General features: G+C 47.4%; 1 protein-coding gene across 4 annotated transcripts in view; it reads right to left on the bottom strand.

Annotated features, from left to right (window-relative positions):
* Positions 1-346: 346 nt before the first annotated feature.
* The window catches only part of SFTPB (surfactant protein B), a 41,240-nt gene continuing 29,214 nt past the window's right edge, over positions 347-12,372 (bottom strand). For 2 of the 4 annotated variants that reach the window (XM_069762172.1, XM_069762173.1), the window contains exons 4-11: positions 10,826-10,945; positions 9,701-9,850; positions 9,454-9,540; positions 9,163-9,346; positions 8,892-9,055; positions 5,131-5,211; positions 4,415-4,522; positions 2,978-3,109 (exon numbers count right to left, since the gene is read on the bottom strand). In XM_069762172.1, the coding sequence (XP_069618273.1) occupies positions 3,074-3,109; positions 4,415-4,522; positions 5,131-5,211; positions 8,892-9,055; positions 9,163-9,346; positions 9,454-9,540; positions 9,701-9,850; positions 10,826-10,945 (930 nt within the window). In that variant the 3' untranslated portion in view covers positions 2,978-3,073. Of the gene's footprint in view, positions 3,110-4,414; positions 4,523-5,130; positions 5,212-8,891; positions 9,056-9,162; positions 9,347-9,453; positions 9,541-9,700; positions 9,851-10,825; positions 10,946-12,372 lie in introns of all 4 variants that reach the window. The other 2 variants (XM_069762170.1, XM_069762171.1) reach the window with 2 other exon arrangements.

Raw genomic sequence — 12,372 nt, 5'->3', positions numbered from 1 at the left:
CGATTAGCACTCATAAGGATAACACCTTATCAGAGCATGTTCCATCTTTACTAGTGAGGATGCAAATGCACACACCTATCATCCATGGTGGGGGATGCTTGGTGTTGTACTCACACATAGATGAGGCTTCTGCAGTGTGCTGCCATGTCGTGCACCATGCCGGCGTATAGCATATTGGTAACACCCATACTATTAGATCAGGTGGGTTCCCGCGCCCCTACCAAGTGCACTACACACAGCACTAATATTACAAGAATAGATTGTATCCTGTAAAATTGAGAAAACTGGTAGCTACATTGTTATATCGGCTCTATAGTCAGGAAATGTTAGGAAAGAGGCCCGAAATATGCAGGATTTTTATTCATCTTTTGTAGTACTGCAGAAATCGGAGTCTGTGTTTAAACCTCTGGCTGCTGTGATACCCGAACTTGACAGTCTCATATATGAAGATGGTTCAGAGACCATGACACACAGAAGTGTGCAGCTGCAGTGTCTGCAAGACTGTATTCTGAGAGCGAGGAAGGCGACTGACTGAAAGGGAACCTGTCACCTGCAGATAAATAGTTACAATGCTGATCGGCCACCTTACAGAGAGGTCGGCTGCTGAGAGAAAGTGAACTTATTTCCTCCTGGGAGCCACCTGCTTTCAGTCATGGGGGTGTGCACGGAGAGGCTACATCGGTGGCATAACTAGAATCCGATGGGCCTCTCTATAAAGTTTGGACCTGGGTGACAACATGCATGTTGGTCAGATGTATGGGCCCTGGTAGTATTCTAGATCAGGGGTCCCCAACTCCAGTCCTCAAGGCCCGCCAACAGGTCATGTTTTCAGGATTTCCTTAGTCTTGCCCAGGTGATAATTGAATCACTTGTGCAATGCAAAGGAAGTCCTGAAAACATGATCTGTTGGCGGGCCTTGAGGACTGGAGTTGGAACACTGTTCTAGATCCTATAAAGACATGTGTTCGCCCCCCATGTTATAATATCTGTTGTTCTGGCTCCTTCCTGTAAGAATGTCCCCCCCATCTTGGGCCCATTTTTGTTTATAGTGCCCCTTCCTGTTATAATGCCTCGATCCTGGGCCCCTTCCTATAATAATGTCCCTCATCCTGGGCCCCTTCCTGTTATAATGCCCCTATCCTGGGCCCCTTCCTGGTATAATGGCCCCCATCCTGGGCCCCTTCCTGGTATAATAGCCCCCATCATGGGCCCTGTCCTGTAATAATGTTCCTCATCCTGGGCCCCTTCCTGTGATAATGTCCTCCATTCTGGGCTCCTTCCTGGTATAATGACCCCATCCTGGGCCCCTTTCTGGTATAATGCCCCTATTCTGGGGCCCTTTCTGGTATAATGCCCCTATTCTGGACCCCTTTCTGGTATAATGCCCCTATTCTGGGTCCCTTTCTGGTATAATGCCCCTATCCTGTGCCCCTTCCTCTAATAATGTCCGTGATATTGGGCCCCTTTCTGGTATAATGTCCGTGATACTGGGCCCCTTTCTGGTATAATGTCTGTCATACTGGGCCCCTTTCTGGTATAATGTCCGCGATACTGGGCCCCTATCTGGTATAATGTCTGTCATACTGGACCCCTTTCTGGTATAATGTCCGTCATACTGGTCCCCTTTCTGGTATAATGTCCATCATACTGGTCCCCTTTCTGGTATAATGTCCGTCATACTGGTCCCCTTTCTGGTATAATGTCCGTCATACTGGTCCCCTTTCTGGTATAATGTCCGTCATACTGGTCCCCTTTCTGGTATAATGTCCGTCATACTGGTCCCCTTTCTGGTATAATGTCCGTCATACTGGACCCCTTTCTGGTATAATGTCCGTCATACTGGTCCCCTTTCTGGTATAATGTCCGTCATACTGGTCACCTTTCTGGTATAATGTCCGTCATACTGGTCCCCTTTCTGGTATAATGTCCGCGATACTGGGCCCCTATCTGGTATAATGTCTGTCATACTGGGCCCCTTTCTGGTATAATGTCCGTCATACTGGTCCCCTTTCTGGTATAATGTCCGTCATACTGGTCCCCTTTCTGGTATAATGTCCGTCATACTGGGCCCCTTTCTGGTATAATGTCCGTCATACTGGGCCCCTTTCTGGTATAATGTCCGTCATACTGGGCCCCTTTCTGGTATAATGTCCGTCATACTGGGCCCCTTTCTGGTATAATGTCTGTCATACTGGGCCCCTTTCTGGTATAATGTCCGTCATACTGGGCCCCTTTCTGGTATAATGTCCGTCATACTGGGCCCCTTTCTGGTATAATGTCCGTCATACTGGGCCCCTTTCTGGTATAATGTCCGTCGTACTGGGCCCCTTTCTGGTATAATGTCCGTCGTACTGGGCCCCTTTCTGGTATAATGTCCCCCATCCTGCGCCACTTCCATTCGTCTCCAGCACATTTTAAAAACAAAATTCTTACTTTTCTATTTTCTCCCTGTGGCTGCATTTTCAGTAAGGTGGCCGGGCAGCCATATCTGCAGGTAAATAGTGTTTTCTGAGGTGATCAGATCCCTTTAAGACCCCTTACATATTAGAATAAGCAGAATCGGCTGACTAATATGTATGGGGACCTCTTGCCTTTACCAGGACGGGGGATGTCGGGGGAGGGAAAGATCCAGACATTAGAATTTCAGTGACTGATCTCTTATTTGCTGAGGAGTCTCTGAGAACACAAGAGTGCCCGGCTAGGCCTCCTGTGCATGGTAGAGATGGCCGTCCGGTGACCGATCATTTGGCCAGAAGTCAGATGATGGTGCAGGAGAAGAGAGGTAAGGTTGGGATGATTCACTGGTAACTCCTCCAGCCGGACAGGACTGCGATACATCAAGGCTGTGGAAGTTACATGGTCCAACAATTTTCCTGTAAACCTAATACAAAAATACATTTTACCAAAAAAAAAAAAATTTAAAAAATAATAATAATGTCCCAAACCCATGACTGGATGAAGACGTAGGAGAGGAGAGTGATTTTATTGAAGAGATAGCCGTTTATTGAGTTATCATGGGTAGAGCCGTTTTCACAAAGGATTGGGTACAAATGATATGAAAGCAGGATGGACTTCAGTGCCAAACATGTGCCAGACAGTGCCCGATGGCCTGGAAAATAAAAGCGAGACTTATTACAATATCAAGACAATTAGCGTTTCTGTGCAGGCAGGTCTATCTTGGTGCCTGTTCACCCATCCAAATCGGCCCTTTATGACCCATGGGCTCCTCCTGGACTAAGGCTAAGTCGTCACGGGCCTTGAATTTCTCACACCAGTCTGACGAGACTAGCTCCATGTGCTTGTCTGCATAGTGGCGGGTACAGGAGCTTTCTGCATTAGTCCGATCCATAAATCGGACCAGACTGGCTCGTGTGGTGGTTTCTTCACGTGGACCTCCTTTGTGAGCTCAGCCCACCTGCACTAACGGTTAGGCCAATGTTGGTCCATGTATGGTCCATTGTTCACACAGACCAGAAACCTTTGTAATCATGGCCTTTGTCCAAATTTAGAAGTTCGTGAGACCACAGTTTGTGTAAGGACCGTGGTATATGGACTGGCTGTGGGTCTCCAGCCCTAAACTTGGCCTCCTAAAGGCCTCAGGACGTTGAGTTTGGAATGGGGAGACCCTCAGCTCGTCTGTGTACATAGAATTCTGAATTTGGCTGAAAACTGGTCGCTAGTAGTGATGAGCGTGCCCGTGTCGACAGCTGTTTGTTAGACAATCGCTGCTTGTGTTGCGGCTTTAGGACAGCCACGAGATATGCAACCGCGGGGACTAGAACATGTATTTCGAGCACGTCAAAAATACTCAAGCATGCTCGCTCATCACTAGTTGCTAACCTTAGGGCCTACCTACAGGACCACTGTTGGGGTATGTCCAGGGATTTGATGGGTCCTCGGTAAAGGCTACGTTCACATTTGCGTTGTGCGGTGCTGCGTCGGCGACGCAACGCACAACGCAAACAAGAACGCATGCAAAACGCATCATTTTGTGACGCATGCGTCCTTTTTTGGCATGAATTTTGAAGGACGCAAAAAAAAATGCAACTTGCTGCGTCCTGTGCGCCATGGCGCTTGCGCCAAAAAAGACGCATGCGTCACAAAACGCACGACAACGCATGTCCATGCGCCCCCATGTTAAATATAGGGGCGCATGACGCATGCGTCGCCGCGGCTGCGCCCGACGCAGCCCCGCAAAACGCTAATGTGAACGTAGCCTAAGTGCACAACAATAGTCCTGTAAACCAGAGTGGAACTGACATCTGGACATTCCAGACAGAAACCTGCAGCAAATTTTTTCCCATGTGAATAAGCCCTTATGGTTCCCATGAAGATGGGTTCTGTCTGGGACGATGAAGATGATGATGTTGCTTTAAACAATCTTGGTCTTTCCTCAGCCTCGGTCACCACGTACCTTACATTCTCTTGCATTGTCTAGGCTTTGGCACCAGTATGAAGGCCCAGCTACGCAGGGAGCGTCCACTGTAATGGTCGTAGAAGGAGCTGGACAGACGCCCAGTGTCTAAAAGCACGAGATAAGGATTGTATAATAAATACTACAACAATACAATTTAACCCACTCCATTCACAGTCAGTCTGTAACTTCAGCCCCTTTTGGTTAGTATGGCTTAAAGGGAATCTGCCACCAGGTTTTTGCTACCCCATCTTAGAACAGCATGATGTAGTGGTATAGACCCTAATTCCAGTGATGTGTCACTTACCGGGCTGCTTGCTGATGTTTTGATAAAATCCCTGTTTTATCTGATGCAGATCTACCAGTTCTCTGAATGAGAAGCTGTGTATAACCCCACCCACACCGCTGATTGGCTGCTTTCTGTGTACACTGTGCATAGGCAGAAAGCTGCCAATCAGTGGTGAGGGCGTGGTTATTTAGACTCAATGAATAAAGAAGACTATGTGGCAGCAGGCTTTACTAGTGCTCTTGTGATAATCACCTGCTGATAAAACAGCAATTTTATCAAAACTACAGCAAGCAGCCCATTAAGTGACACATCACTGGAATCGGGGTCTGAGACTTTACATTATACTGCTCTCAGATTAAATAGCAAAAAACGGTGACAGATTTCTTTTAAGCAATGTAATTTGCAGTATTATTTAAGTCTTACAAACCTGGCAGGTGATCTTGTGGTCCCAAGGTTTCTGGAGAAGATCTGATAGTTCTGTCTGGTGTTCTTGGATGAATGCGTAACACTGAGAAAATAGAAAAAAAACATCATTCACAGTGAAGGAACCCTCCAGAATTAATGCGTAATGGTAAACATATAGGTAATTATTCCGTTTATGTTTTGCATTGAAATATGACCACTAGGTGGCAGCATTTTGATGAATTTCAGTAAAAAAATTATCATATGCTATCCGATATAAGAAAGGATTGATCAGTATTGGTTTTGCTGTCGACACTGCTATTCATCCAGAGGCCATCCAATTAAATGCCCCTATTGAAAAGTTGGCTAAGCCCCCGCTAATAAAATACAAGGAAATTAGAGAAGCTTCCATCTGCCTAGGCTCAGAGTTTTCTGTAACTTCTATTCACGTCATTATGGTGCTTTCCTGGGTAAACCACCTCAGCTATGGATTGTTGTGTCCTTCACATGGAGTCACATCACAGCGGACTCCCAGACATTGATTTGTATGAATACAGCTTTATGGTTAATGCATATGGAAAATCTATAGCATAAGGCTGCTTTCACACATCAGGTTCTTTGTTTCAGGCACAATCCGGCAGTTTTTGAAAAAAACGGATCCGTTTTTTTTCTTACGCCGGATCCGTTTCTCTCTCTCTCCCCCTCTCTCCCTCTCTCCCCGCTCTCTCTCCCCTCTCTCTTCCCCCTCGCTCTCTTCCCCTCTCTCCCCCATTCTCTCTCCCCCTCTCTCCCCCCTCTCTCTCCCCCTCTCTATTTCGCCCGCTCTCTCTCTCTCCCCCTCTCTCTCTTCCACTCTCTCCCCCCTCTCTCTTCCCCTCTCTCCCCGCTCTCTCTCCCCCCTCTCTCTTCCCCCTCGCTCTCTTCCCCTCTCTCCCCCATTCTCTCTCCCCCTCTCTCCCCCCTCTCTCTCCCCCTCTCTATTTCGCCCGCTCTCTCTCTCTCTCCCCCTCTCTCTCTTCCACTCTCTCCCCCCTCTCTCTTCCCCTCTCTCCCCGCTCTCTCTCCCCCCTCTCTCTTCCCCCTCTCTCTCTTCCCCTCTCTCCCCCCTCTCTCTCCCCCTCTCTCCCCCATTCTCTCTCCCCCCTCTCTCTTCCCCCTCTCTCCCCCCCTCTTTCTTCCTCTCTCTCCCCCTCTCTATTTCGCCCGCTCTCTCTCCCCCTCTCTCTCTTCCACTCTCTCCCCCCTCTCTCTCCCCCCTCTCCCCCTCTCTCTTCCCCTCTCTCTCTCTCCCCCTCTCTCCCCCCCCCTCTCTCCCCCCCTCTCTCTCTCTCCCCCGCTCTCTCTCCCCCTCTCTCTCTTCCACTCTCTCCCCCCTCTCTCTCCCCTCTCTCCCCCTCTCTCCCCCTCTCTCTTCCCCTCTCTCTTCCCCTCTCTCTCCCCCCCTCTCTCCCTCCCCCGCTCTCTCTCTCCCCCTCTCTCTCTTCCACTCTCTCCCCCCCTCTCTCCCCCTCTCTCCCCCTCTCTCTCCCCCTCTCTCTTCCCCTCTCTCTCTCCCCCTCTCTCTTCCCCTCTCTCTCCCCCCCTCTCTCTCCCCCCCTCTCTCTCCCCCCCTCTCTCTCTCCCCCGCTCTCTCTCCCCCGCTCTCTCTCTCCCCCTCTCTCTCTTCCACTCTCTTTTCCCCACTCTCTCTCCCCCCTCTCTCCCCCTCTCTCTCCCCCTCTCTCTTCCCCTCTCTCTCCCCCTCTCTCTTCCCCTCTCTCTCCCCCCCTCTCTCTCCCCTCCTCTCTCTCTCTCCCCCGCTCTCTCTCCCCCGCTCTCTTTCTCCCCCTCTCTCTCTTCCACTCTCTCTCTCTCCTAAAAAACGGATCCGGTGCATCAGTTTTTCACAATTTACGCCGGATCCGTTTTCTTGCAAATTTGCAGGATTTAGCCTGAAACCAAAAACCTGATGTGTGAAAGTAGCCTTATACAGAACTAGCTGATTAATGAGAATATTAAGAAATTTTGTGGAGATTTTCCGCATGTAAATTGATCTAAAGCTGTCACTTTCGGGTCAGGAGATGTGCAGCCGGTTCGTGCGTTGTGATCCGACATCAGACTGATTATCACCGACATCTGAGACGACCCTAAGGTGCTGTAGAGGCCTAGTCCACCAGGGTGCCTGTAGTTACAGCACAGTGACCATCAACCAGACAGAAAGAAGAGGCTACCAGAACAGGAAGCCATCAAAGTGGCTCAGTTGGAAGCTGGGAGAGGCCCAAACGGGATCGTAGTTGGGAACCACGATGGAGAAGCTATTGGTGGTCCTGAGACCTCTGTGGACTGGACAAGGTCGCCTTCATACCAGAGGTGGATTACAAGTCGCCAACCTAGTGTGGAAGATTTAGAGAAGGAAGTTTAACTCTTGCCTCATGGAAGCATCTGGAAAGGCAACTGCGGTGAAGAAGGTTCTAATGACGGAAACTAATGACTGAGAAGTCTCCTTGAAAAAAGAAATGTAAAGTGTCGCCATGTACAGTCACCTCTTTGGCAACTCTGTCAAATCAAAGTGGCCATGTTATGCCCGTTATGTCTGTTCTTCAGCTTTTACCTCAGCGAAGGCCGTTCTGTTGTTATCTATGATGGCCTCTCCTTCTTCCTTGCTCATCCCCTCCACCACACTACATCGCAGGCTGCTGCCACCGACCCTCAAGGAAGCAGTACCGATAGTGTGACAATATCTTCCCTCACGTGTTTCACTGGTGTTCGGGGTTTACAAATCACACTCGGCCGAATGAAACCCTACAGCCCCACGCTGTGTCTCGGATACAGACTTTTCCTGCCCAGCTTTACATATAGCAGAGATGGTAGCTCATGTGCGTGGCTCTCTCCACCGAGGTGTATGGAGAAGGCAAAGTAAATATCTCTGTAAAGAAAACTCCACTCTATACTACCTGTAAAGCACGTCATGAATTTTGGGAGTCCATTTTTTTTTACAATCCTACAAAACAGCTGCGAAATACTCCGAAGCCTTAGCCATGTTCGCACATATAAAAGCTGTGCTCTGTGCAATGCATGGATTTGTGCAGAAAACTAATGGTCACTGTGAGTTTACAGAGTCTTTGTTTTGCTTTTATGGAGAGCCTGAAAGAGGCATGTAAAGGTGCAGTCAGACGGCCGTATAAATCGGACTCTGATCGGACCGCAATGCTTGGTCTGACCGGCGGCTCATCCGTCCCGACTGTGACAGCTGCATAAAAATATATGAAGTGATCACGCTCGGGTCGGAAGAGCCGCTGGCCAGTCCGAGCATTGTAAATCATTCAGCTGCCGCGATGAAAACTAAATCTCCGAGCAGTCATAAATACTCGGAGGTCACCCGAACGTGCTCAGGAAAACCCGAGCAACGAGTACACTCGCTCATCACTAGTAATTATCTTTATAGGTGCAGAATTCTTGTGGTTTCGCACAAAAAAATCCATTAAAAACACGTCATTTCAAATCCACATAAAAAAAAGGGTAAAGCAAAGCAAAAAAAAAACATAAAAAAATGCAATAATCAGAGCAGATTTCTACTAAGGATGTTGGTGCAGACAACGGAAAAAATGTAGAGAAGTGGGAAGGTGGTCCTAGAATCTAACCTAAGAGTCTTGCATGCATGTCTGGTCACCTCGTCTTTGCCAGATACGATTACCAGGCGGATAGTAGGGAAGGAGGTTCTTGAATTTGTATTACGGGGGCCCTTCTTATAATCTGGCCCTATAGCCTGCATCTGCAGCTCCTTTAGTCACACCGCTGCCTTCTTACCTCCTTCCAGTCCTTTGCGGAGGTGCACACCCTGGAGAGAGCCACACTGATTCCTTCTTGAGTCATGTTGGCACCATGCGTACTCTTCACAATGGAGGTGATGGCCAGACAAGTGTCACAGGTGAGATCAGATTCCAGCACTGGCATCACCGCGGGATAATTATCTAATACAAAGAAATATGGATCTGTAGGTTACATACTTAAAATTGCCATTTACTGGAGGAAGATCATCAGATCTTATGGAATATAGAAATGTCAGGAAAGCACTCACCTGCCCCACAGTTTTCTTCCGAAACACACATGAATAACAGTCCGCACACCAGTTTTGGTCCCAGTTTTCCCAATATAGTTTCCAGTATAATAACGACATACTTCTCTACCAAGCACTGGCACACCCCACTCAGCTTCAGTGGCAGTGCGAGGCATAGCTGTGACGCACCCTTTGCAATGGCTTCCTGTATATATGAGATATCTATCAGCAGGCGGGTATATATACGTCTGTGCGCTTCTATTCATGACCACACATATGCAGTATATTCGGTACAGGGAATACTGAATTTACCTTTGGGATCGCTGCTTCGAATTTCTGCACAAATGATTTACACATCCAGCAAAGTGGCATGGGGATCGGCCATTCCGCTTTCGTGTCCTGCGAATCATCAATACAGATTATTTTGTGCATTATTGAATTTGCTAATCAAAATACCAAAGGGCACGAGGACAGGTGGCCATCGGTGGTGGGTGTAGCCTACATCAGGTTTATAAGGGTCTATGATTGCTCCAGACACAGCCCCAAGACCTCCTCTTACCTGTGTCGCCTTGGCGTGCATGGTCTGTATAGTCTGCTGGACGAGCGGCAAGATAATCTCCAGCGATGGTTTGAAGAGAAGATCTGGATCCCAGTGGAGGGATTCATCAGATTGGCATACTCTTAGTTTAGTGCAGATTGAGGTCGGATTCTGTAAGACAATGGATGACTTAAATAAGACATTTTCTGTACTGGATTTACACTACTGGTGACTACGGCACAGTCTGCCTTCTTAAGCCCCGTACATTTTAGATAGCTGTTGGCCGACCAACGGTTCGGTCAATCTTTCGGCTGACAGCTATCTTGCCCGGCTTTACTATACACTGGAACACTCGCTAAGCTGCGGCCAATCATCTCTAGTGGGGGCTTATCTCTTTGGGACCAAAAAGATCAGCAGTCTAAAATTGGACATGCTGGATCTTTACAATCATTCGTCGGGGAGGTCCCTCGTACACAATAAATATCAGCCGAACTCATTAATATTGGCGGGTTTGTCCGACGTCAATTTATTTTGTATGAGGGCCTTAAGACCTAAAGAGGTGAACTGGACTATAAATTAACGTGCATGCAGCGTGTAGGCGCATGTTCACACCGGCCAATAAGCAGATAAAACCCAAGACAAAATAAACAAACACCCTGCAATAAATAAATAGCAATAGGGCATGAAAATAATATAGAGTGCTTAGTTAACATCATTTTGATTAAAAAAAAAGTAAAAGCAATACCACCACGTCAAGGTGACCCTATTTGGGATGGTCCTAACCTCTAGTATTAAAACCTTACCATTTGTCAAGTGACGTGCATGTGGATAAGGGCTGGGGAGGACTGAAACTCGGCTAATGGACACCTATTTGTGCAAATAAGGGTGTGGACTCCCTTTTCCTTGAGATGAACTTTACCTTCATATAGTTCCACATGACTTGGTGTGCATTAGCCGGGTCATGTCAACCACCTATCGAACATTTTCATTAATAGAGTACAAGGCATGTGGTGTCCTCTGCAGCCTTCCAGCAGGGCGGTCTAGAGGCAATACCTACTATGCCTATAGGTAGGTCTGGCCCTGTGTATCTTTAATGATGATGATATATGGATCATGGGGTGTTGCATTAAGCAGCTGGTTACTTACAAACTGCTTTTCCAGAACTGTTAATAAGACATCTTCATACTCGTCCACCATCTTAATGCATTCTGTCTGAAATGGAGGGATTCTAGAACATTGGTCATGTAGAAAATTTTTGATAAAGGTCTGCAAGCAGAAGACATTGCATAAGATTAGAGGAGCTACCTGGATTGGTGTATTTAAAGGGAATCTGTCACCTGAATTTGGCGGGCTATGTAAATGCCCTGTGTCCGGTCCGATGGGGGGTGTTTTGTCTTCTTTTCTCCACCCCATCCTTCCCCGCTGTCCGCAATATTTTCCGGAATTGGAGTAGGTGTCCTCCATAGTTCGCGTGTGCGCAATGCAATCTTGTCTCGCGCATGGGCAGTATACTTTGCCCATCTGCGGGCAAAGCCGAAAAGCATTACTGCACATGCACCGGCATACTATGTTCCGGAAGTGTTTCTCTGTGCGCCGGTGCATGCGCAGCAATGCTTTTCAGCTTTGCCCGCAGATGGGCAAAGCATACTGCGCGTGCGCAAGACAAAATTGCATTGCGCACGCGCGAACTCTGGAGGACACCTACTTAAATTCCGGAAAATATTGTGGACAGCGGGGAAGGATGGGGTGGAGGAAAAAAGAAGAAACATCGGACCGGACTCAGGGCATTTACATAGCCCTCCAAATTAAGGTGACAGATTCCCTTTAATGTCAGGCATAGTAACGCAATGGGAAACATAACTTGTCTATCTCCCTTTAACTCAATCAATGTCATACTGGAATTCAGATAAACGAGTGCGTCTAACATCCAGACTTACAATTGTTTTTTAATGGCAACTACTATCCTCCCGAACCTCCCGAATGCATTTTTTCCCTGATTGAGACTTCCATTGTTAGAGCAGCCATTACACCAAATTAAAAATTACTGGGATTGAATTTACATTTGGTGATAATAAGAAGTACCCAGGCTTGGGATTTCCACTAATCTCCCAGGCTTGACTGAGTGTCTGTTTATTTTATACCCTTCATGAATATAGGTGTTCTGTACATAAATTTAGGCGATTCATTCCTAGTAGTAAATAGACAGATATATAGCTGCCTAATAAGTAGACGACACTCTCTGTCCTATTGGTTCAGTCACTCCCCTCAACAGCTCTTGTTTTAGTTGGCCTAGTGAGAGCTACCGCACCCTGCAACATTTTGCCGGCCTGAAGACTTTAAATGGAATCTGTCAGAAGGATCAATCTTCCTGTCTGTGTGGGCATGTAGGTCATAGAAAGTTGAATAAAATGATACCTTGATCTGATGGATTCCAGAGTAATCCACATTTTTCTTAATATGTAAATGAGCTGTTAAGATCTATGGGCCAGACATAGATCTTCTTGAGAATCTGCCTCCAGAGATTATTTTACATGAAAGGAGGTTTTTCTAGTGTTACCAGAATTAATCAGGTGTTGCTACATGTCTTCTGACATGTAGATCAGGAGAGCAGACTGTCAGTCGTTACATGTCTCACACTGGTATCTCTCCCTTTCATTTACAATAATCTCTGGCGGCAGCTTTTCAGGAAGATC

The sequence above is a fragment of the Ranitomeya imitator genome, chromosome 4 (assembly GCF_032444005.1).
Source record: "Ranitomeya imitator isolate aRanImi1 chromosome 4, aRanImi1.pri, whole genome shotgun sequence".
Lineage (NCBI taxonomy): Eukaryota > Metazoa > Chordata > Amphibia > Anura > Dendrobatidae > Ranitomeya > Ranitomeya imitator.
This window is presented reverse-complemented; position numbering and strand designations above follow the sequence as displayed.